Below are 25,729 nucleotides of genomic sequence, written 5' to 3'. Positions count from 1 at the left end.
ACAAGCTGTCCTATGGGACAACCATCTTTCTGAACTTCTCCCCACCTCTATAGGGGTCCCTCAGGGCTCCATCCTAGGTCCTCTACTGTTTTCTATTTTTATTAATGACCTGCATCTTGCCACCCCTCAGTCTACCTGCATTCAATATGCTGATGACACCACCATTATCTGCTCTGCCACAACCCAGGCTGACCTTCACTCCCTCACTCAAAAAACCTTCACCACTATAGAGAAATGGTTCTCTAATTACTGTCTCCTCCTTAACCCAAAGAAAAAAAAACTTCTCCTCTTTGCACCCACACACCTGTCTCCCTCTATCAACTTCACTCTCACATCTAACAATGGCACCCTAATCACTCCAGACCAAACAAACAAACTCTTGGGTATTACTACTGACAACCAACTAAAATTTGACTTTCATATTAACTCTATCATAAAAACAACTAACAGAAAACTAGGTTCACTCTACAGAATCAAGTCTTTCTTAACTCCTGAAGCTAGAACTACTATAGCTAGAACCCACTTAATTTCTACCCTATTATACGCTTCCCCCATATACACTAATCTTTCAAAATATAATCTCAACAATCTTGCTACCTCATACAACAACATTGCCAGATTTGCCACTGCCTCTCCATACAGAACTCATCATTGCTTGAATCTCCTAAAACTAGGGTGGCTGGAGTTACCCCACCTAATTCAATATTATCAACTTACAATCGCCCACAAAGCCCTCCATCACCCAGATAATACACCAATGCTCTCCACCCTCATAAAACCCTATAACAATCTGAAAAACCTACGCTCTTGCAACAAAATATTGATTCAAACTTCTCTATCAAATAACGCAGCAGGCAACTCCACATTTTCCAACTCAGTTGGCAAAGTATGGAATCAACTTCCTCAAGACCTTACATCCCTGACCTCAATTCCACTATTTAAAACCAAACTTAAACACTTCCTAACCAACCACTGGCTATGCTCTTGCAATAATCCTGGCTGACCTTTTTGACTCCTCTTTCTTAACTCTATCATAATACACTTTCCATTTCTGAAGTGTATCTGTCTCCCCCTCCCAAAAATAGACATTACCCAAATTCTTTCTTTTCTCAACTTATAGATAATGTTATTAATTTCTGTAACCTAGTTAGTTACCTGACCTTGCTTAACTTCTAAGTCTCGGTCTGTTCTCTACTGCCTAATCATCCTGTAATTGAGGTTTAAAGTTCTTGTTTTTTTCTTTTTTATTGTACATTGTTGTATTATTTTCTTGTCAAGTAGTAGATAGCGGAGCTTTTCTCCTCGGGCCTCCACTGAAAATGGACATGTATCCAGCTGGACTAGCCCGGTTAACAAATGTAAAATAAAAAAAAATAAATGTTTAGCAGCAGCAGCAGGATTAAGTAAAGCTACAGCTGCTGGTTCAGGTTTGGGAAGAGTGTATTAAACTTAAAAGACTGAGGAACTTTATACATTCTATCTTTTTACAGGCAGCTGCCTAACGGGAAAATTGCAGGCAGTGACATACACACTCCCAAAGCAAACAGAACTGGAGGAATGGGAGAATATTCTGGTAATTCCTTCTGTAAAACATCACAGTACTGCTGAGGGACTAAGAAATCTCAGTGCTGCCCCACTTAAAACACTGGCATATTCTGGAAACAGTCTCAGATAAAGAACCTACTCCCTCCCTCCCCAGGGAGAAAGAAACTTAGCTGCTCCCAGAGTCTGAATCAGATATCCGAGAAGAAAATCCTGTATCTGTACCTTAATCTTTCACTCTAAAGTCAGAATCTTGAATCCCTTCAAGAAAAGAGATTTCCCTCTTTCTTCTACCAGAAACCACCTTATAAGAAGGATCAATAGCCTAAATTAAACCATGAGACAGGCCAAGTAAACTACTTCCATCAAAGAAAATTGAGGAGTAGTAGATATGTTTAGTTTTCCATGTCTTTTTGAAAGGAAAATGGAGGTAACAGTGTTATTAATGGCAACAGCAGTTTCCTCAGCAATGGGCATAACATTCCGAGAAAATGGGGAAGTCTTCCCTGTTCTCTTTCCAAGGGCCAACTAGAACTGCTCTTCCTTGTCCACTGAGGATACCCCAAAAGCCACAGATGATGTGGCTACCTCCCAATTCATAGTGCTGTAGGCACTATACCACAGGGATCCATGATGAAAGATGAGTGGTCTAAGGAACAAATAATGGCCACAGAATGAGTCACCCTCTTGAGGCTGAAGGAAATGGCTAGCCTGCTGTGGTGGCAAAGGGACTTTGCTTAACTTTTTCTTTCTGTGGTTACAAGAAGGACCAACTGTGGGACTGGGAGTTTGTTCCATGGTGAAGTAAAAATGGGGTTTCTTTTCAGAGGACAACAAACAGTAAAGCCAGTAAAAATTAAAAGGTTTTTAGAAATAATTTTTTTACAGTAAAACACAGCAAAAAAACACTTTAAACACTTTCCCAGTGCCAAAAAGTAAAATAAATACAACTTCAATTACTTTAAAACAACTTTTAAGCTGACAGGAAAAAGTGCATTCTTGTTTAAAATAGCAATACAGTCTTGTGATAGTCCATTAAACCACACACTCCTAGCTTAAAAATAACGTTTCTAAACAGGAAAGTTTTTAATAAACAAATATTTTTTAAATGTAAGTTTTTTCCCCGAAAGGAACTTAACTGCCCTGTAAAAGAACAGCACAAGCAGACTGTTGATCTTCAAAAGCCTCAAAGGAGCATACTCTTCTGCGTCGGGAAAGCTCTGAAGGGCATGGTGTCCAACTTGTCTTTTTAGTCTGTCCAGCTTAAGCAGACTGATGGTATAGGTTCATAGGTTAGTACTAAGCTAACTTCCCTTGTGAGACATTTTTAAGCCTGGTCAATTATCCCTTGTGAGACTCAAACCCTGCACATTGTGTTTGTAAGGCAAACACCTTAACCATTAGAGGCCACCCTAATCGAAGGGGTCCTGACGTTTTGGAAGCTAGCTGACTCTTACATCCTATCAGGATAGAACCTTTACAGCTAAGGCTACTGCAGCAGTGACGAATATGAGGAACATCTACAAATATGGAGGCTGTCACTACCCCAGACACCTACAGGCTGCACTAGCTACTGGAAAAGACAGCAGTGTAAACAGCTGACTGAAAGAAGGAACTTCTGTCCAAAAGAAAACTTGCCAGGTAGGCCAGTGTGTTCAGATAACATTCAAAGAATATAAGAGCTTGTGACAGCTTCAGCTGTGACTGCGGTGTTCACCAATATCCCCAAGGACAGCAATACCCAGCAGTAAGTAGTCTCATTCTTGAATTACTGGGTTTTTCATAGGGGCAGCTAGGTGCCAGCAGTATAGGTAAGAAACTCTTTAATCACCTGCAATTTGCCACCATGTACATGGTGAACACCCTAGAGGCTGTGAAGAGACCATATGGGCCAGCTATGAACTTTCAATGATTGGTGCTTACCCTAAAAGTGCAGGAACATCCTGGATGCCGTGACTATTCTGAAGTGAAAGTAAGCATCATGGAGGTCTGAAGAGCACATCCAGTCATCTTTCAGCAGGCATGGAAGTATCCACTGTAGCTTGAACTTCTGCAATTCTTTTTTTGCTATATACTTACACATGTATTATGCATACAGATTCCATTACAGGTCTATTCTTTTACTCTTGTGCATTGAAACATACTCAGTTCTCAAGTCCTGACAACCTATTTTGGTCATCAGAAAAGTACTTGGTATATATTTTTTCCAAATGTAACATTCGTATGAAAATTACTTCTTCCACATTTTAATGATTAAATCTCTAGGTCCTTTATTTCCTTTACAATGTTCAGTACTTAATTTACAATAGGTTTAATCGTAGATTACAACTGCTTTTCTGGCTGCTAGTAACATTAAACTTAATAAGGCCTTACTATGACTGAATAGTTAAATCTAGACATCATCTGAAAAGCATCATCTCCTTAGATAATATAATATGTCCCCCCAACAACTGTGTTAGGGCATCCTGTAAGGAGTCCTTCAAGTCAGTTAACTCCACACATTTCTAGACCATGTGTTCTCAATTTCCTCTCTCATTCCGTTCACATCTCCAACATTTGTTCTCAACTTGAAGGAAAATCCTCTGATGCCTACTTGAAGTATAAAAGTACCTGTGTAAACATTTCCATACAAATATCATCATTTTCTGGATTTGTAGCATACATGGAGACCTTAAAATTTTCCTCGATTGTTCTTTTGTAATTCGCCATTCAAATCTTTTCTGACTGTCTGGTGTTTATAGTTAATCAGTATTTTATATGCCTTAAATAACATACTTAATTTTTTGATCCCACTAAAAACCTTAGCAGGGTTGGACTTTTATGCATTACTTCCCTACCCGCTCTCTTGATGTTCTAACATCCCCTGATATGAAAGGCATTCTCTGACCTGCAGTTCAAACACCTACTTTTCTCTTCCCACTGTCACTTTTCCCTTCCAACTTGCTTGCTCCTAGTAGCACAGCTCTTTGTTAATTTCTTCCAGTTATTCCCTGCTATCTCTTGCCAGTTTTCTGCATCCATAGCTGTATGTATTTCTATTAACAAAGGAGCCTTTCTCCACTCTATCCTTGGTTTAGTCTTTATAATGTTTAGTCTTTATGATGTTATCTGTCAGTTTATATACAAGTAGAGCATGCAGCATGATGATTATGCTCGGATATCCCAAAAAAGACAAGTCAATTAAGCACTATTACAGTGCTAGACCAAATCTTAACAAATGTTAAGCACCCCTGGGTCTCTCTTGGTAGTATCTGCCAGTACTAACCAGCAAATGACAGCGGCAGAATAAAAATTTGTTTTTGCCAGCTGAAACTTAAGTTGCTAGAATAACATGATTTGTGTTAGCTTGCATTTTCTGAATGATATGAAGTCTGAAATTCAAATGCATGTCATTACTTAGTAACTTCAGTCCTCAGTTATTTCTCAGAAGGTACAAACCAAATATATGAATCAAAAATCAGGACAATCTGTGAAAATCTAGACAGTTGAGAGGCATGGCAAGGTGAGTACAAACATTTTTGCACTGCTTTTCTGCCAGAGCTCACTAAGTCCTTTATGGCTTTGAAAGCTGACAAAACACTCTCATCGTAACCTTTAATTGTGTGTTCAACACAGATGTTAAGATTCATCCCTCTAGCTTCACTCTCAAGGTGGATTTCTTGGCATCCATGTCTCGAACACATAAGCTGGTTATGACTGAAGACCCAACCATAATCCTCTACGATGTGAGCTACCATATTAGGTTCAATATGCAAGTAATGCACATCATCATCCCCCTTTTTACTATTTTTATAAGGAGTCAGGGTGTCACATCAACATTAGTCAACATTGTCAATGTGACCTAATCACTTAGAGCCAATACGAATTATGTTCCACAAGCTCTATGAAAAAAATTCATGTTGTATTTCTTCCACTACATATGCCATGAACAGATATGTTAAAACAACTGTACTTCAGTGTACTTTGTGTTTTACATATTATGTACCCTAGTTTCACCCTCTCCCCTGACTGAGGTTGAAATTGGTCATTTGTGATGAGTGCTTTATCCCAGTCAACAAATGTAAAAATACCTAACTAAATAACATGCTTTGTCCTATTACTCATACTCTCCTTAAAGGCTTGCTTCCAAAACCCTAATCTCTTTGTCTCTCTTATATTCCCACCTTGCTCCACCATCAACTTTTTCCACTTTGATCTATATCCCTATGCTTGTGCTACACATAAAAGTTGCGTAGCTTTAAAGTATCTCTTTAAATCAAGCTGCCTGAAAACACACTGTTTAGTAGGAAGAATCAGTTTATCCCACTTTACTCTTGCCCTCTCCCCTTCCCGAATAAATTTACTCAATTCTTTATTAACAATCTACAACTCTTTCTCTGGCTACTAAAAGAGTGCCTGACCTATGTCCAGGGCAACATGAACTAAAACATTTTAACAATCTGTGTTCATGGTCATTAGTTTTGAGACTTTTACCTTTTTTCTATTTCTTCTCTTCATTTTATTCTTAGTTGTAATAACATAATCCTTTTTAATTTGTGCACCGTGATACTTCATCTTTTCATATCCCTGTAAAAAAGGTATTGTTGAAATAATTTATGTATAGGCACAATTTACCACTACAGCCTGTTTTGCTTTGATTTATTTTATACCCTGAAAGAGCTGTTAAAATATCCCACAACACTCAATGTCAGCTTTACAGATTTATAAATTGTTACTAGGCTAACAACCGGGGAGTGGGGGGCTTTCTAAGCCGAGCCAAGTTTTCCTGAAAGAATAATGATGTCCTGTATCCTAATAGGCCATTGAGAGCACAGCATATATAAGCCATCTCTGTACATAAGGGACATGGTGTCAGATACAGGACTTATCAAGTACAGGACATCAACAACAGTCTTGAATAAAGCCTTGGACCCTTTCTGGTGTGGCGGGACCTTTTGGATGGATCTTTGCTTTTTAAGTGGTTTGCAACCCTCAGCTTTCGCTACCACCTTCAGATAGTACGCAATGTTAGAATAGGGAAGGTTTCATAGGTAGGTACTAGGCTACCGACCCTGGGGCCTATACAAGCCCAGCCAAAAAGGTACCCTGGCTTTTGCCACCCAAGAAAATTATTTTCCTGTGCCACTGTCGAGCAGAGCCACAGAGGTGATCCCCGGGGTGAATTTCCCATCCAATCATCAAGATTTTTCTTGAAGAGTGCTAATGAGGAGCTCTGTTTGATACAGATAGGTAGTTTATCCCAGAGTATGGGAAGTCTCTGGGACAGGAATCTATCCCTCCGGCATGTTCTGTTTATTGTGGTGACAAGGTTTAGGTCCCTAGAGTGAGTAGCTCGGAGGGATTTCTTTAAGTGGAGCATGTCCAACAGCTCTGGGTTTGACATAGCTTTGTATGTTAGGCAGAGATCACCTCTGAGTAGGCGATATGCGATGGAGTAAAGTTGGAGTTTTTTGAGACTGTCTGCTTAGGGCATCTGTTTGAGGCCGGTAATCCTCTTTGTGAGGTATTTCTGCAGCCTTTCCAGTTGTTGTAGATGTCTTGTGAGGGTACATACCAAAAGGGGCGTTGTACTCTATAATGGGTCTAATGAGTGATGAGTAGAGGGGAACAATGACTTCTTTTTTTCTGGATGAGAAACCTTTTGTGATGAGGTGTGCCATGTAGAAGGATTTCCTGACTACTGTGGGGATGTGATTATCAAAGGAGAGACTACTATCCACCTGTGTCCCAAGGTCTCTTATCACACTTTCGGTGTGAAGTATACTACCGCCTACATTGTAGTTCATGAGTACAGAGATTTTACCAAAAGGGATGACAATGCACTTTTTGGCATTGAGCTTGAGGCCATGGCTTTGACACCAGGCATCCGTCTCAGTGAGGCCCTTTTGTAGGATGTCCACATCGTTAGGAGTTTCGATTATGGCTCCTAGTTTGCAGTCATCTGCGAACTTCGTTAGCCAAAGACCTTCTGTATTAGCCTGCACTTCAGAGGAGTAGATACCAAACAGGAGAGGACCAGGACTGAACCCTGTGGTACTTCACTTGTCAATGGTCTGAAGTCAGATTTGGAGTCTGCTACTTTCACAGTGAGGTTCTTGTCAGTGAGCCAGTTGGCAACCCATCTTGGGACATAGGGATTTATACCTAGTTTAGTGAGTCTATCTATAATGCCAGAGTGGGGGATGGCGTTGAAAGCCTTGGCAAGATCTAGACAGGCTGTGTGAACCACCTTACCCTTGTCTACAGCTTTGGTGACTGCTTCAAAGAAGTCTATCAGGTTTAGGAGACATGATCTGCCTTTTACAAACATGAACTGGGTGGGGTCCAGAGTTTGGAGATTACCAATGTCTTTGTTTATAAGTTCCATGATGATACGTTCCATGGCCTTGCAGACCAGGCTCGTCAGGCTAATGGGGCGGTAGTTCCCAGGGTCTGTGGTGGCTCCCCCCTTATGGAGTGGGATAATCGTCTCTGTGCACCATTCAGCAGGTGCAAAGCCTGAGGTGAGGCTATGATTGAACATGGTACTTAGGTGGGATGCCAGTTCGTTCTATAGTTCATGTAGAACGCAGCCTGGGATGTTGTCTGGTCCCCATGGATGCTGTGTTCTTGGCTTTGGTGAGTGTGGTTTTTACCTGTGCAGCCGTGATTACAGGAACTTTGCATTCTTCCGGTATAGAGATGGGCTCTTTAGGGAGTGAGAGGGGGGTAAAGTTAGCACTGAACTTATCTGCCAGGATGTTGGCAATATCAGTTGGGTCTGTATATTTAGTGCCATTGTGCTGTAACTCAGAGCAGATCTGAATCTGGACTACACTAGTTACAGGAAAGGTATATATATGTGTGTGTGTGTGTGTATATATATATATATATATATATATATATATATATATATATATATATATATATACACACAGAAAAGTAGCTAAAACAGCAGTAAAAACAAATCAAATGCAGTGCAAGCTAGCACACGAGTATGTAGCAATGTTAGACCAAACAATTTAAAAAATGCAATTAAATTAAAAATTACTAAAAACAAGTGCAGAAGGAGTCTATTAGGTAGAATGAAGTAAAGAGATGGGACTGGGGGGAGTGTCCCAGATCAAATCTACAGTGGGGGCGGGCAACTCCAAAAGCCTCCTAATTTAAACAACACAGGAATAGGGAGGATAGGTTTGGGAAAACCAACACCTTCAGCAGAGATCTGAAAAACTATACAGTGAAGCAAAAATAACAGTGCACAACTCTGAAGTCAGCCAGCAATGATATAAAATTAGTCAAACAACAATTACCAGTACACAACACTGAAGTGCCAGAAAAATATACTCAGCTCTGTATATCTCCAGATAGTTTGAAGAGCACTCTGTCAGGACACAGGAAGGCTCCAGCAATGATATGCAGGCTGTTAGTAGTAGGGTCTAATTTTATGCAAGCAATCCTTGAGATAGTCAGATAACACACAGTATGTAAAACCAGTTATACCAACTTAAGACACAGAGAAATAGGGGGAGGGGGGAATAACACCTTCAGCAAAAATGTGAAAAACGATACAGTGAAGCAAAAATAATGCACAACTCTGAAGTCAGCCAGCAATGATATAAAATTAGTCAAACAACAATTACCAGTACACAACTCTGAAGTGCCAGAAAAACATACTCAGCTCTGTATACCTCCAGTTAGTTTGAAGGGCACACTGTCAGGACACAGGAAGGCTCCAGCAATGATAAGATGGCCTTACAAGGATGAAAGAAAAGGAAACCTGCAGCCTCCAAATATGATCCCCTCTAACTGTTCTATGTGATGGCCTCCCATACATACAGATGGAGATTTACTCCCTTAATGCCTCCAGAGGGAGGCAGTTGGGCAAGTCCTCAGAGATTCTCTAGTTGTCTCCAAGGGGACAGCTATAAAATCCCTGATTCTGTGGACTACCTTTGCTTCAGGAGATGGAAACCATTTGGAAAACTCCCACATCTGAAGGAATGTCTATTTAATCACTGCTCAAAGGGTTGCTGTTGACCTTCTGTGAATCAAATTTCCCATGTAATCTTATTTTTTGGCATGGAAAACTTAATCCTAGCAGCTGAAATTATCTTGCCTTTCTGATTACTCTTCTGTAACTTGTCTTTCACTTGGGAATCCAAACAAGGATGACCCATTGTATGGGGCACTAGTGAAGGATGCTTTAAAGCTATTCACAAAATTAGAGTGCTTGGGTCAGGCATGACGATATACTTCTATGCCTGACCCAGGCACACAACTGCAGAACTATGAATGAGTGTCACAGACAGTGTTATATGTCTGCCATTTTTGCCACCTGTGACTCCAGCTTCCTACAGCTGTAATCGTATTTGGGTTTCAGGTATCATAGCTGTGTCATTGGTTTCCTGAGACTCGTACAACACAGTATTTTGCTTACTTTAAGATGTGTTTCTGGGATTAAAACACACAGAGGGATGCTTCCTCATCATCTGGAGTCATATTGAATGGAAACCATGTATCGTGACACACATTTTGACAAGGAGGAGAAAAAAAGGAGTGTTTTGAGTGAAGGTGGTTTTAAGAAGGGTTATCAAAAACACCAGGAAAAGTTACTGTTGTTGCAGCTGGAAGCACCATTAATACTCAAGTGAGACAGCGCCACAAATGCTGGCAGTAAAGTGTACACAGCCACAGTGACACACTAACTTTCTCCATTGTTCTCGACAACCCTTCTTAAAACAACCTTCACTGTGAAAGAAAAGAGATTTCCTGACATATGTACAACACAGATTTCGATATCGGGAAGCAAGTGGTATTATCGCTAAAATCTGGTTGCGATAATACACAAGTACCCCAAATTCTTCATTCTGTCTAGTGTCCCATTTCCAACAAATTGATATGCATTCTTGTCTCAGTGCCCCAAAACTATTTTCAGATTTCACTATCAAATCTTTTCTATCATCTGCTCAAGTCAATTTGTGAACATGCTTAATTTTGGTTTTACATATCAAAGCAAAATATCCTTTCTACTACAAACTGAGCAAGGCTACATAATGCAGAACAAGGCTGCCTCTCATGCTTGCAGTTGCACCTAGTACATTAAACATAATTAAAACTACATGCTCTGTTCTTTGGCATCCATGAACTGTCACATGGCATACATTTTACTTCTGTAAGACATGCTCATTACTTCTAATTTTGGACTGTACTGAACACTATTTTACAAACGTTCTCCTCTGTTTTTTTTTTAACTGTACATTACTACTTTCACTTGATCTACACACATATTAAGCTTATGATAACATCAGGCTAGTTCCTCTCAAAAGCTTGTCCCTTTGTTTCATCTTTTCTTAAACCACAAATTATTCATCATCATATTAAATTAATTATTCATGCTCACCGAATTGACAATATTTGTTTTTCTACTTTTGAGCTAAGTAATGAAAGTATCTACAGTTTTTGTAGGCTTTGAAGTCCTGTAAAGTAAACTGGCAAACAGATTGCAAATTCTATATCCATAACAATTCATGAACCTTTAAATGCTGCTCTTTTGTTTTTTTTCTCCTCTTCAAAGCAAATTGGTTTAAATATCTTCAAAGCTTCTTCTTCAGTGACGAGCAGAAATTCAGCACACTGTGCATTTTCAGACCTCCTGGTTAATCCTTGTGCACTATACATATCTCTCAACCTCTTAGTGCACGAAATCTGGACAAAGCCCGACAAAATGGGGAGACAAAGGCACACAGATAGGAACATATTTTAAATATTGCTCTTATAAACTTAGAAAGTTGCTAGAGTAATATTTGTTTTAACATAAATTTTATGATGGATTTGAAGTCTGAAACTAAAATGTATATCATTATTTAGTGACATCAATCCTCAGATCATCCCAGTTATTTGCCAGAAGCCACAAACTGTATGAGGAACAGACCAAAGATATGAGCCAAAAATCTGTACATTCTGTGAAAATCTGGACAGTTGAGAGGTATGGACTATATCCAAAATTCTGCAAGCTTTCAATTAGTTTATCACATGACATGCAATCACTGTAGCTGGTTAATTACAAATAAAGCTATATATACCTCATGCATTTAATACCTCTGCACGGTCACATGCTCAAAACAGTATATTTGTGAAAAGGAGGCTGCACAAATCAAATACAGGTCTATAGAATACAACCTGTTCACAGTACTCTAAAGGTTCTTACCCCTTGGTTGTATGCATCTCGTGCAAGGTCAGGCTGTCCCATTTGTTCTTCAATTTGCCCCTTCATCATCCACAGCTTGGGGAAATCACCATAGTGTTTCAGTGCTTCTTCACAGAGATCCAATGCACCCATGGTGTTCCCAAGCACCCACTCAAGTTTTACAGACTTCATAAACACCTGTGAGGGGAAGAAAAACTACTATTTAAGAGCTGTAGTTTATCTGCTGCATGCAAAACAACTTACTGGTTCTTTTCCAAATACACCTGGGCTGTACAAAAACACAAATTGGGAAAATGCATCAGAAGAATAACTCTAACAGAAAGTATGCACAGCTGACACAGTGCTAAGCAGCTACATTATGGCAAGCAAAGAGGAATTTGGAAGGCTACAAGCATCAAATGATCTCAAAAGCAACATAAATAACTCCAAACTCTAGTGTAAAACATATGTTTAAAAGACAAGAAAGTAGAAAGCAAGCAAACTTCTAGTTTCCAGTGACCTAAGAAGTGAGTGCAGAAAACGGCAAGCATCAAATGTGTTAAAGCAACCAAAGTGCATCATAATACAAAGACAAGCAAGGAGTTAGTAAATGGTTTACCCCTATATTTAATCAAAAATATTGTAAAATAATTTCAAGGAACACTTTTTTACTAAAATAATGGTCCACAATTAATTCAACAGAAAATTGTGACTTCTTAGGGTGGATCCTTACAACACGTATAACTAACACAATTAAAGAATGTTGATTACAATAACTCAATGTTAAACAATTTGGAGGTAATGGACTGTAAAGAGGCCGTTGAAGTGCACCATCTTTATAATCTGAAGGAGTAAGAGCTCAGGACCTACAAGATAGTGAACTGTGAAAGTAATCAACATGGAAGGATGGAGGGGATGCAGGTCTAAGTAAGCAAAGAGTTTCAGACATTATATCCCTCAGAAAATCAACGCCATCATAAAACCTGTTATTCTAGTAATTTTCTAAGTTTGTATGAGCAATATTTAAACTCTGTCCCTACTTTTGTCCCTTTGACCCCCAATTATTTTAGGCTTTGTCTGGATTTCTTACATGACGAGGTTGAGAACTATGGGCAGACAATAATATTCTACCATCATTAAAGCTCTTGTATGATTAAATTGTATGATATGACTGGGTTAGTTTCTCTGAAATTTAGATACAGGAGAAGCAAACATTTAATTTCCTATAAAGCCTTGCCCTTATCCTAAAGGGACTTGGACACAGCAGCAGCAGCTTCTCCAAACAAGTGTTTATTATCACGACAGGCATCCATCAACTTGACCTTAATATCATCAGGCAAAGGTTGAAGCTGAAGCCAAGAAGGTTCCCTATTAGATCGACAAAAAATCAAAATTTCGAATGGCTTAGAAGTCGAAAATGCCATTCTTCGTAATTGCTATTGTGAGATTGTGGTACAGTGAAGATCAGAAAATGTGCCCTTTCTTCACTGTAGTGTGATCTCCGAGTTGGAATATACATTTAGCAGGGGGTGTGGGGGGCACAGCCCCCCACAATAGCGATTTCCTGTATTTCCGCTCATATGAACGTTCAAGATTTTGAAGTTTCATCTATATAATATAGACCCAGCCAAGGGTCAGCAGAAGGACACTTGTATAAAAATTTACAGTCCTCAAGCACCCTATAGAATCTATCAGGTTTCTTAGGAGCAGGGGGCTGAGCGTCTGGAGCCTTAGAAGTATTAAAACAATAAGTGAGAAGGTCACTGAAAAACCAATCAGTAAAAACAAAATGAAAACTCCAGCAAAGCTAGAACCTCCACTGAGTAACCTCCCAAACCTCTTTTGTTTTTTGGGATATTTTTGCAGTGACCCTAATGATAATGGACATCAACTGGGTACAACAGCCCTGCGTTTCTTATGCTTAGTCAAACACTCTGCTTGTGCTGTGCTTACGAGGTCATAACAAGGCCGAAACATGCATATCCACAGCTAGTGGGGTTTGGCTTTATTGGCCTGAAATTGTCCATTAAAATGACAAAACAAGTCATGGGCATTCAGAATCGCCAATTAGCTGAAACACCTGATGTTCATAAGAATCATTTGCATATATCCCATGTGCCTCTGATACAAGAGGTTTGGGAGGTCACTCAGTAGAGGTTCTAGCTTTGCTAGAGTTTTCATTTTGCCTTAGAAGTATTGAAAAATGTATCCAACAAGGCAGCCAAACAGGAGAAAGAGAAGGTTTAGGAGAATCCCAGCTGCAGCAACTTTTAATATATTTTATACATCTCAGAAACCTGAGTACAATCCCATTTAAAGAACTCCATCATCCTGGACATCATGTCCCCAAAGGGATTATCTTCAAAGGGAGTATCAGGACTGGTAGATTCCCCTTCCTCTGATCCACAGCCCAAAGGAGAGGGAATCTGAGAAGAGTAAGCAAGAGATTCCTGATCTGAATCCAGCTCCTCCTCTGTGGAATCCTGTTCACTGGATCTTTTAAGGGAAGTAGAAGAACAAGGGGGTCTGGAACAGAAACTCCCTGAGGAGGTTTCAATGCCATCAAGGCACTAAGCAAGCCCTCAGTGAAGTCCTGCCATTCACTCTGGATCCTTAGGAGCAGGAGAAATATGTTTAGTCTTTTGCTTTTCCTTCAATGGGACGTCCGCCTTATAAACTTTGGAAGGCTCTGACTCGATACATCATTTAATAATGGTAGCAGGAACTTCTTCTCTGACTAATATTTGAGAAACACCATTAGGCCCCTCAGAGATAATCAGCCATGGTTTCTCCCTGAATGCCTGAAAAGGACGTTTGTACTACCTCCTCGGACATCCTAAAAGCTGGATCCCCGCTGGCCTCCAACCCGGTCGCAGCAGAGCAATCCAAAGATGAAGCCAGGTGAACCTCTGGGCATTTGCTTGCCTCGGGAGAGAAGTCCAGAACAGCAGAAGATTCCACCCTAAGTTTTTTGGCCACCTTCTTCAGTAACAGCTGTCCCACAAAGCAGGAAGTTCATCTTCTTGCAAAAGACATGATAGAGGGAAGACACGGTTTTCATGCTAGAGCACCAAAGAAGCAAGTCTTTTATGAAGGGTTTTAGGTACAAAGGCCTGACAGATAGAAGAGGACATATGGTCAAGCGATGCCCCAAGGCAAAACAGACACTGTTTGTGGCAGTCTTTATGGGGAATTGTTTCCCACACTGGTATTTACCCTTCTTGGATGACATGAAACCCCCACAAGCCAGAATAAAAGAAACATAAGTATATGAAAAAAAAAGTGGCACTTTTCTGCAACAGCTTGGAGAACCTGCAAAGGAATGGGCATTCAAACTGATGATCAAGTGATGGCATTCGGACTGGAAGCAAAGAAGTTCTCAGGATGGTAAGTCCAGATGTCAACTTTATGCCCTACACTACACAAGGAGCAAGTGTATGCCATACAGCACACCTTAAATCAACATAAAGGCTTTGGTATACTGGCTGAACATCGGGTCACCCTTGGCGGGGATCCCTATTGTAATGAATACTGCAACAGTGAAATGGAAGGACATCACTTGAATACAACAGCATTGCTTTGGTTCTGAATCCTCTACACACTTCAGCAGTACATTACTCTTGCTACGTTACTGACACCTAGCAATAGAAAGAAACAAAATCCTGTAAGTTGCTACCAAAATACAAAATCCTTTCTTTAGCAACCACAGTCTAAACTTCTACGGTCAGGATTTACAGAATGCAAATGTCTGGTAATACAAAGAGAACTGGACGATCAGGAAAAAGTAAAATTTTATTGAGCGCTTTCGTCAATTTTTAACTATGATTTCTTCAGAATAAAACCAAGTTACACACGGAGTCTTATATAACCAGTGCAATAAATCAATTAAAAAACTGTAAAATGCACATCCACTTTTAAAGGTACAGGCTCCCTTAATGCATTTTGCTGGCATGTCATGTAAATTTTTACCATAGGTGTTATATCTCTCTATAACTATATTTTCAAAACCAAGAACAAATAAAATCAATAACATTCTTGTCATGGCTGAAAAAGACATGGAATATTTAAATGCAGAAGTCTGCTTTTAATTTTAAAAAACTGCTAAGTGAAACTATATCATTAAGCCCTGGGCTAGTGGTGGTATTGACCTTGAATTGCCATAATAGTTCTTTATACTCCAGTAAATGGTCAATAGGGCCACCCCTTTCATCTATGATGATCTGTTCAAGAACTATAAACTTGAAATAGTGACCTGGGTGAAGGGTGATATGTTAGGCTAATGCATTTGTAATGTTACATTTATCTACATCAAAAATATGTTGATAAATGCGGGTTCTACAAGCATTTTTGTTTTTTCTGATAAAGAAGCACATACAAGTCTGACAAATGCTGGCATAAATGACTATTTTACTACCACAATTCTATTTCTGAAATAATCTAACCCATCCATAACCTTTGAGTAAAACCCTGTCTCCCTCTAATATGTGCTTACACTGCGTGCACTGCCCACATTTAGTCATTTTTCCCAGTCTACCGGTGGTACTACTAAATGAATTTCTTTCAAGGATGTTCTTGATGCTGGTGTCCTTTCTGTAAACCACTATGGGGGCTTCACCAACCTTCTGACCTATGCTTTCATCACTACTGAGGATGAACCAGTTTTTGAAAACTATGCCCCGAACCAGTGGGAACTGTGGAGTGTATGTGAGGATGAGCCCATTGTGAAAATGACCAGTATTGGTTGTTACTGTTCTTCAATGGTGCACACAATCTGGTAATATCAATTCCTAATAATTTTTATTTATTTATTTTTTTTATTTTACATTTGTTGACTAGGTTGGTCTGGCTGAGCCAAAGGCTCATTTTCAGCAGAGACCCGGGGAGAAAAACTCCTTAATTTTGATATAATATTACATAAAAACATTTGTTTCAGAATTATTTGAAATTAACATCCAGAGTATAAAGAAACATACATATGCGTAGATTCATAGTAAAAAACATTATAAGATTTAGTAGACATTTTTAAACAATTTAATTTATACATTTGGTGGATATAAGTTTCATATGTTAAGGTAGGTGATAGTAAGAGACTGAGGGAAGGAAGGAAGAGGAGAGTGAGGGGGGAGTAGAGAGAGGAGAAGTAGATGTTAAAAGATAGGGAATATTCATGGTGGATGACTACAGTGGCAGTACCAGTTTTCCATAAGATATTTTTGCACAGCAGTTTTGAAGTGTTTGGGATGATCAAGTGATCTGATTTCTAGGGGTAGTTGGTTCCAAGAAGTGGCAGGGTTAAAGTTGTAGAGTAAGCATCCCATTTTGGTCTTTGGTTTACGAATCAGTAGTAAGTCTTTGTCAGAGCTACGTAATCGCCTTGCAGGGGTGTATTTTGTTGTAATAGTGGGAGACAGTAGGTTGGGACAGTAGTTAGACTGATATAAGATAGAAGTGATGATCTTAAGTTGATGCATTTTAAAAGATGGGGGAATTCTAACCAGTTACGTTGCTTTAAAGAATCACAATGGTGAGATTTGTAGGGTAGATTGGTAGCGAATCTGGCAACCTTATTGTAGGTGGCTTCTAGTTTGGTGAGAAGAGATGAGTTTAGATTGGTAAGTAGGTGGCAGCTATAAAGGAGAGTGGGTGTTAGAAAAGTATGAGAAAAGGATTGCCTAGCAGTGTTAAGTATTTCTTGTTTCAATAAAGGTGTCCAAGTTTCTGATGGGTAGTTTTAATACAGCTGGTTACATGTAAATCAAACTTTAGCTGGTCATCTATGGTGACTCCTAGTAATCTAGTACTTGGTTCAGGTGTTATAATGGTATTGCTACTGGACTGTATTGCAAATGAGGATTTAAGATTGGTTAGGTTTTTGGGAAGAAAGAGAAGGAGTTTGGTTTTCTTGGGGTTGAGTATTAATTTGTTGTTACTAAGCCATGTCTCTATGGTATTGAAGGAAGTCTGCGTAGTAGAGAATAGGTCTAAAGGATTATCAGCAATGGTGATCACTGTGGAGTCATCAGCATATTGTACAAGTGTTGACTGGGGACAGGAGGTGTGTAATAGATTGGTGAAGATATTGAAAAGTAATGGGCCAAGGATAGAGCCTTGGGGTACACCCATTTGTACAGTAAGGGGAGGGGATAAGGCTGAGAGCCATTTGACTGATTGCTGTCGGTTGGCGAGATAACTGGAGAAGAGATAGTAGAAGAGGAGAAATTGAGTTGGGTTAGTTTGTCCAAGAGAAGGGGGTGGGAGACAGTGTCAAAGGCTTTGGAGAGGTCCAGAAAGAGGCATGATGCAAGTTTGTTTGAGTCCCTAGCAAGAGATATGGTATTGGTGAAGGATATTAAAGCAGTGGTTGTACTATGTTTGGGGCGGAAATCATGTTGTGTGAGTGTTAGTAGGTTTTCTGCAAGAATGTATTGCATAACTTGTTTGTGTATACATTTTTCTAAGAAGACAGTATGGCAAATGATCTAAAGCTAATTATATCTGAGGATTTTCCCCCTTTGTGAATAGGTAATGTATAGAATTTTTTCCAGATTGTAGGAATATAACATTCAGATATGGAGCGGTTTACCAGTATAGTAAATGGGTAGGTGAGGGGTTCAGAGGCAATTTGTAGGAAAATTGAGGGGAGGTCATCAGCTGATTGTGAGCAGGGCTTGAGTTTGGAGAGTAGAGATTTTATGTAGCTCCTAGAGACTGTTTTGAGGGAGAAGTAGATTGGAGGGTTTGGATGGGGGGAGGGGCTTGTGTGACTGCTTATGTTATCGTTATTGGGGAGGGAATTAATTATGGTGGTAATTGAGTCAATGAAATGAGTATTAAACTTGGAGGCTATTACTTCAGGGGAGTCTTGTGGGCAGGGATTAGGAGGAGAGGGGTTTCCAGGGTGTAATATTTGATTAATGGATCTCCAGAATTTTTTGGGATTGGATTTGAGGGTAGAGGGAGGGTTATTATAGAAGTTCTTTTTGTCTTGTTGTACAAGTTTATGAATTTTGTTCTTTATAGGTCTGGAGAATGGAGGGGGTCTTAGTTTTAGACTATAATTTCCAGATTCTATCTCGGTTTTTCATAACCCAGCCACTGGGGATGCACAAGCTAGTGCATTTCTTTATGCCGGTCCCAAGCCTGGATAAATGGGGAGGGTTGCGTCAGGAAGGGCATCCAGCATTAAAATTCTGCCACATAACTTATGGCGCGAAAATGTCATATTTCCATACCGGATCGGTCGAGGCCCGGGTTAACAATGACCGCCACCAGTACTGTTAGCCAACAGGGTGCTGGCGGAAATTGGGCTACTGTTGGCTGAAGGAGAAGAGGAGGGCGAAGGCATGCCCGAAGGCAGGAAGAGAGGAGGAAGCTTAGGAGTGTAGCAGTGAGGGTAGGAACTTTGAATGTTGGCAGTATGACTGGTATAGGAAGAGAGCTAGCTGATATGATGGAGAGAAGGAAGGTTGATATATTGTGCGTGCAAGAGACCAGATGGAAGGGAAGTAAGGCCAGGTGTTTAGGAAATGGGTTCAAATTGTTCTATTATGGTGTGGATGGCAGGAGAAATGGGGTAGGGGTTATAGTAAAGGAACAATATGCCAAGAGTGTTTTAGACGTGAAGAGAGTGTCTGACAGAGTGATGTTTACGAAGCTCGAAATTGATGGTGTAATGATGAATGTTGTTAGTGCATATGCTCCATAGGTTGGGTGTGGGATGGATGAGAAAGAGAAATTTTGGAGCGAGTTGGATGAAGTTGTGGTGAGTGTACCCAAGGGTGAGAGACTAGTGATTAGAGCTGACTTTAATGGGCATGTTGGTGAAGTGAACAGAGGGGGTGAGGAAGTGATGGGTAGGTATGGTGTTAAGGAGAGGAATGCAGAAGGTCAGATGACTGTGGATTTTGCGAAAAGGATGGACATGGCTGTGGTGAATACGTATTTTAAGAAGAGGGAGGAGTATAGGGTGACGTACAAGAGTGGAGGAAGATGCACACAGGTGGATTATATCCTATGTAGGAGGGCCAGTCTGAAGGAGATTGGAGACTGTAAAGTGGTGGCAGGGGAAAGTGTACTTAAACAGCATAGAATGGTGGTCTGTAGGATGACGTTGGAGATCAAGAAGAGGAGGAGGAGTGCGAAAGCAGTGCCAAGGATTAAATGGTGGAAGTTAAAAGAGGGTGACAGTGAAGTGGAGTTTAGGGAAGAGTTAAGACAGGCACTGGGAGGCAGTGCAGCTGGGTAACTACAGCAGAACTAGTAAGGGAGACTGCTAGAAAGGTACTTGGTGTGACATCTGGACAGAGGAAGGAGGACAAGGAGACCTGGTGGTGGAATGAGGAAGTACAGGAGAGTATACAGAGGAAGAGACTGGCGAAGAAGAAGTGGGATTGTCAAAGAGATGAAGAAAGTAGACATGAATATAAGGAGATGAGGCACATGGCAAAGAGAGAGGTGGCAAAAGCTAAGGATAAGGCGTATGGAGAGCTGTATGAGAGACTGGACACTAAAGAGGGAGAAAAGGACCTGGTTAGACAGAGGGACAAAGCTGGGAAAGATGTGCAGCAAGTAAGGATGATAAAGGATAGTGAGGGAAAGGTACTCACAAGACAGGAGAGTGTGTTGAGTAGATGGAAAGAGTATTTTGAGAGGCTGATGAATGAAGAGAATTAGAGAGAGAGAAGGTTGGATGATGTGGGGATAGTGAATCAGGAAGTGAAACAGATAGAATGGAAAGGCTGTTGGCCCAGATGACATCCCAATGGAAGCATGGAGGTGCTTAGGAGAAATGGCAGTGGAATTTTTAACTAGATTGTTTAATGAAATTTTGGAAAGTCAGATGTTGCCTGAGGAGTGGAGAAAAAGTGTTTTGGTACCTATCTTTAAGAATAAGGGTGATGTGCAGAGCTGCAGTAACTACAGAGGGATAAAATTGATCAGTCACAGATTGAAGTTATGGGAGAGAGTAGTAGAAGCTAGGTTAAGAAGGGAGGTGATGATTAGTGATCAGCAGTATGGTTTCATGCCAGGAAAGAGCACTACAGATGCGATGCTTGCTCTGAGAGTGTTATTGGAGGAATACAGAGAAGGTCAGAAGGAGTTGCATTGTGTCTTTGTAGACTTGGAGAAAGCATATGACAGGGTGCCTAGAGAAGAGTTGTGGTACTGTATGAGGAGGTCGGGCATGGCAGAGAAGTATGTAAGAGTGGTACAGGATATGTACGAGGGTAGTGTGACAGTGGTGAGGACTGCAGTGGAAGTGACAGATCTGTTTAAGGTGGAGGTGGGATTACATCAAGGATCAGCTCTGAGTCCTTTCTTATTTGCAGTGGTGATGGACAGGTTGACAGATGAGATTAGACAGGAGGCCCCGTGGACTATGATGTTTGCAGATGACATTGTGATCTGTAGTGAGAGTAGGAATCAGGTTGATGAGACTCTGGAGAGGTGGAGATATGCTCTAGAGAGCAGAGGAATGAAGGTCAGCAGGGCTAAGACAGAATACATGTGTGTAAATGAGAGGGAGAGTAGAGGAATGGTGAGGATTGCAGGGAGTAGAGTTGGTAAAGGTGGACGAGTTTAAGTACTTAGGATCAACAGTTCAGAGTAATGGTGAATGTGGAAGAGAGGTGAAGAAGAGAGTACAGGCAGGGTGGAATGGGTGGAGAAGAGTGTCAGGAGTGATTTGTTACTGACGGGTACCAGTAAAAGTGAAAGGCAAGGTCTACAAGACAGTAGTGAGACCAGCTATGTTATATGGGTTGGAGACAGTGGCATTGACAAAAAGGCAGGAGTCCGAGCTGGATGTGGCAGAGTTAAAGATGCTAAGATTTGCACTTGGTGTGACTAGGATGGATAGGATTAGGAATCGGTATATTAGAGGGTCAGCTCATGTTGGACAGTTTGGAGACAAAGCAAGAGAGACAAGATTGCGTTGGTTTGGACATGTGCTGAGGAGGGATGATGGGTATATTGGGACAAAGATGCTAAGGATGGAGCTGCCAGGTAAGAGGAAAAGAGGAAGGCCTAAGATAAGGTTTATGGACGTGGTGAGAGAGGACATGCAGGCGGTTGGTGTGACAGAGCAAGATGCACAGGATAGGAAGAAATGGAAAGAGATGATCCGCTGTGGCGAACCCTAACGGGAAAAGCCGAAAGATGATGGTAATGATCTCGGTTTTTCATAAGGGTTTGGGTTGTTTTAGATAGCCAGGGGGCTGTTTTGGATTTGACTCTGACTGCAGAGAGGAGCATGGGAGTTTAAGATGTCAAGGAAGATGGTGTTGAATGAGAGGACAGCGTCATCGAGGGGGAGGGTCTTTAGATGTGACCAGTTGATTTTAGAGTGTGTGTCTAAAAAGGTGTTGAGGCAGAAGGTTTTAAGTTTGCGAGTAGTAATATACTTGTAAATTTTGCTAAAAAGGGGTGAGTATCTAGTTACTGTCACAGGGCAGTGGTCACTGAGAACATTAGGGAGTGTCTGGGGATTATGGTAGTTTTGTGGATGGGAGACTAGGACCCAATCGAGGAGGGAGGTGGAGGTATGAGATTTATTGATATAGGTTGGAGCAGTGATTAATTGTTTGAACCCATATAAGTTAATAGAAGATGGTGAATTTGGCATCTGGAGAGAGAGCCAGTCAATGTTTACATCACTTAATATGATGGTTTCTTTATTTAAGGTCTGTGATATGTAGGATAAGATATTTTTGAGTATGCTAGTGTTATCTCCTGGGGGGATTGTAAATGGCTACTATAGTTATGGTGGTAAAGTTGTTGAGGTTTGAAGTTTGCTAGTAAGAGTTCGGCTGTTGAAAAGGAAGGGAGGGGGCTTTCAAGGCTAGTTATGGTGAGGAGGTCAGAGTAGAGGATGGCTACACCTCCACCTTTTTTCTTTTGACGATCTTGTCAAAGGATGTTGTATCCGGGGAGGGATGATGCTGTCTTGAATATTGGGTTTTAACCAAGTCTCTGTTAGGGAGACTATGTTGGGTTTTTCTATAGCTACCCAGGCGTGGAAATCGTGTGTTTTATTAACAATACTCCTGAGATTAATTGAGTAGATTTTTTAAGAGAGAAAGGTGGGTAGGATTAGGTGTACTTTGGGTACTGCTCTGGGCATAGCCAGTAGGGCCTGGATTGGGATGGATATCATCAGATAGAAGTAGGAGGTTGCAATTAAATAGTTGAGTAAATAGGTGGTACTTTACTTTTGGTTTGATGGGGATGGGTGGTTGAGGAGATATTTTTATTTTAGGAAAGGCAGTGAGTGGGGGGGGGGAGGATGGACGGGCTGATTGTTTGGTTTTGTTGAGGAGTAGTAATGAAGACAGTTGTTTGATTAGTGTGGTGGAATTGAGGTGAAAGTAGGTGAGTGTGATAGGAGGTAAGGTGTGAGAGAGTGTACAGTAAAAGCTAGCAGGAGTAAGACTTGAGTTTTGTTAAGCATGATGTAGTTTGTGTATTTAGAAGTAAGGAAATGCTAGAAGTATTAGTATGTGAGGGTGTATGGGGAGGACATTTTGGCAGGAGTTGGTAAGTCAGGAAAAGGAAGTAGGGAGGAGGGACTATGTTGTGGTTAGGTATAAAGGAAATGATATGGGGGAGGGTGGGAATGGGGATGGGAGGGGAGCATAGTGAGCCCGAGCGTAGCGAGGGTGAACGGAGCGGGGCAGCACTCTCGGTAGGGATAATGCAACAAAAAACAATCAGTCAGATTAGCTTTAGTAAACTATTGTTTTAGGCTTCACTATATTGTATAATGTTTAGGCTGTCGTCTTTACAGACAAAGTAAAAACCGCTTGGTGAAGTTAACGTCCTCTTTTAAAAGTTTTCTGCAGCCTAAAAGAAGCAATGAAGTTAATAATTGAAAAATCTAGGTAGAACAGGACTAAGTAGTCAGAAGGATTGTATTTCTGGTGGGGTGGAAAGCTAAGAATAGTGCCTTCCGTGGTAGCATGCTTACAGGGGCTACAACTTCCAGCAAATGCAGCATTCAATTAGGCTTGCTGGACATACAGAAAGTTATATTGCATACTTCACAGAGCTTTCAAAAACATTTTCTGCTTGGAGCCCACGTTTATGCAGGGCACAGGATCTGGGAGGAGGGTGGACAGTTGCTGGATTCCCTTTCAGTATATATATATTATTGAGATGTAGAGCTAAAGGAACAATGGTAGAGAGAAGGGGAGGAAGATGCACTTTAGTTTCAATAAAATAGCGGTTACACTATCAGAGCAAGTGACAGAAATGTCCCTCTAATATCTTTTTAGTAACTTCTTCCAACAAAGGTGCAACAAATTCTTTCGGATATCCTCTTCTTAAAAGCATACTCAATAAAACATCCCTTTCCTTCTGGAAATCTTCTATACTGCTAACCATGTGGGCTAGTCTCACCCCCTGGCCTTTGACTAAGGATCTTTTTTGATGCACAGGGTGCCCACTCTCAAAATGGAGAAGGGAGTTCGAGTATGTAGGTTTGCGATAGATGGTGGAGAAGAATACGCTACTGATGTAGTCTTTGCTAATTCTGATGTCTAAATAACTAATGGAGTCAGAATTCATTTCCATGGAGAATTTGGGGAATGTAGCGCTCAAATTGAGGAACAGTAGGAATTCTTGCAACTGGTCACGGTCTCCATCCCAAACAATGAGGACGTCATCCAGGTAACGACCGTAAAACTTACAATGGGACATCACTGAAGATGAAAAAACTTGGGACAGTTCCCACGGAGTCAAAACAATGTTGGCAAAAACTGGTGCACACGCTGCCCCTATAGCTTCCCCCTGTGGTTTGTTTAAATAAATGACCTTTGAAAGTCAAAAAACTGTTCTCCAACACAAGTTCCATTAATGTCCTTAATGTAAGTATTTTGGTGTGTGAAAACTTGGTCTGTTGACATAAGAAGTCATAAAACATTTAAATGCTGTCTTTGTGGGGAATGACACTAAAGTCCTTGACATCAGTTGTTTTGAAAATACAAAAATATATAAAATATAAAATACTCTGTCGCATATTGCCTACTCAGAGGCGATCTCTGCCTAACATATAAAGCTATGTCAAACCCAGAGCTGTTGGACATGCTCCACATAAAGAAATCCCAAGCCCTCTGAGCTACATGCTCTAGGGACCTAAACCTTGTCACCACAATAAACAGAACATGCCGGAGGGATAGATTCCTGTCCCAGAGACTTCCCATACTCTGTAATAAACTACCTATCTATATCAAACAAAGCTCCTCAATAGCACTCTTCAAGAAAAATCTTGATGATTGGATGGGAGATAGGAAATTCACCCCGGGGATCACTTCTGTGGCTCTGCTTGACAGGGGCACAGGAAAATAATTTTCTTGGGTGGAAAAGCCAGGGTACCATTTGGCTAAGCTTATATAGGCCCTAGGGCCAATAGCCTAGTACCTACCTATAAACCTATGAGGTCATCACTGAAATATTCCTGTTTGATTTTTTTTCAAACAATCTCATAAGTCTCTGATGATATGAGAAAAAGACCCCAGACAGTTCTTTAACTGGAGGTCTATATATTTGGCTATAGTTAAAGTCTTGGACCCTTTTGCGTCCACAATAGGTCTTGAAGGTGGATGCAAGATGTTCTTGTGAATCTTAGGTATCCCAAATATTGTTGGGATCCTGGGGTTGTTTTGTGTACAATAGTTAAATTCTACTTCTGATATCTGGTCATTCAAAAGTAGATCCATAAGAACCATGTCCATATGTCTATATGAGATGTTAAGTTCATTACGGGAAATCTGCTGGTACCCTTCCACAAATAAATGTCCTAACATGTTTTCTATGTACCTGTCCTGGCCCATGACCACAAGACTACCTCCATTGTCTGGTTTCATGACTCGAATGGCTTTATTATTAGATATATTATCGAGGAGTATGGTTTCCTCTTTGGTTAAATTGTGTAATGAATTTGAATTCCAATTTTTAGAAAGTTGTCTAATGTCATTCATACTAATCTTTTGGTACAATTGTATAGTGAGATGTAAAGGAGGG

The 25,729-nt window shown here is 40.5% G+C and overlaps 1 protein-coding gene across 1 annotated transcript in view; it reads right to left on the bottom strand.

Moving 5' to 3' along the window:
- PRPF6 (pre-mRNA processing factor 6) overlaps positions 1–25,729 on the bottom strand; it is a gene marked incomplete in the record, with an annotated part of 1,570,595 nt that overhangs the window by 606,282 nt on the left and 938,584 nt on the right. The window contains 1 exon segment of the mRNA XM_044089883.1: positions 11,732–11,908. Coding sequence (XP_043945818.1) covers positions 11,732–11,908 — 177 coding nt within the window.

The sequence above is a fragment of the Protopterus annectens genome, chromosome 12.part0 (genome assembly GCF_019279795.1).
Source record: "Protopterus annectens isolate FY-2018-M chromosome 12.part0, PAN1.0, whole genome shotgun sequence".
In the NCBI taxonomy this organism is placed as follows: domain Eukaryota; kingdom Metazoa; phylum Chordata; order Ceratodontiformes; family Protopteridae; genus Protopterus; species Protopterus annectens.
The sequence above is the reverse complement of the archived record's forward strand: the minus strand, read 5'-3'. Positions and strand labels throughout refer to the sequence as shown.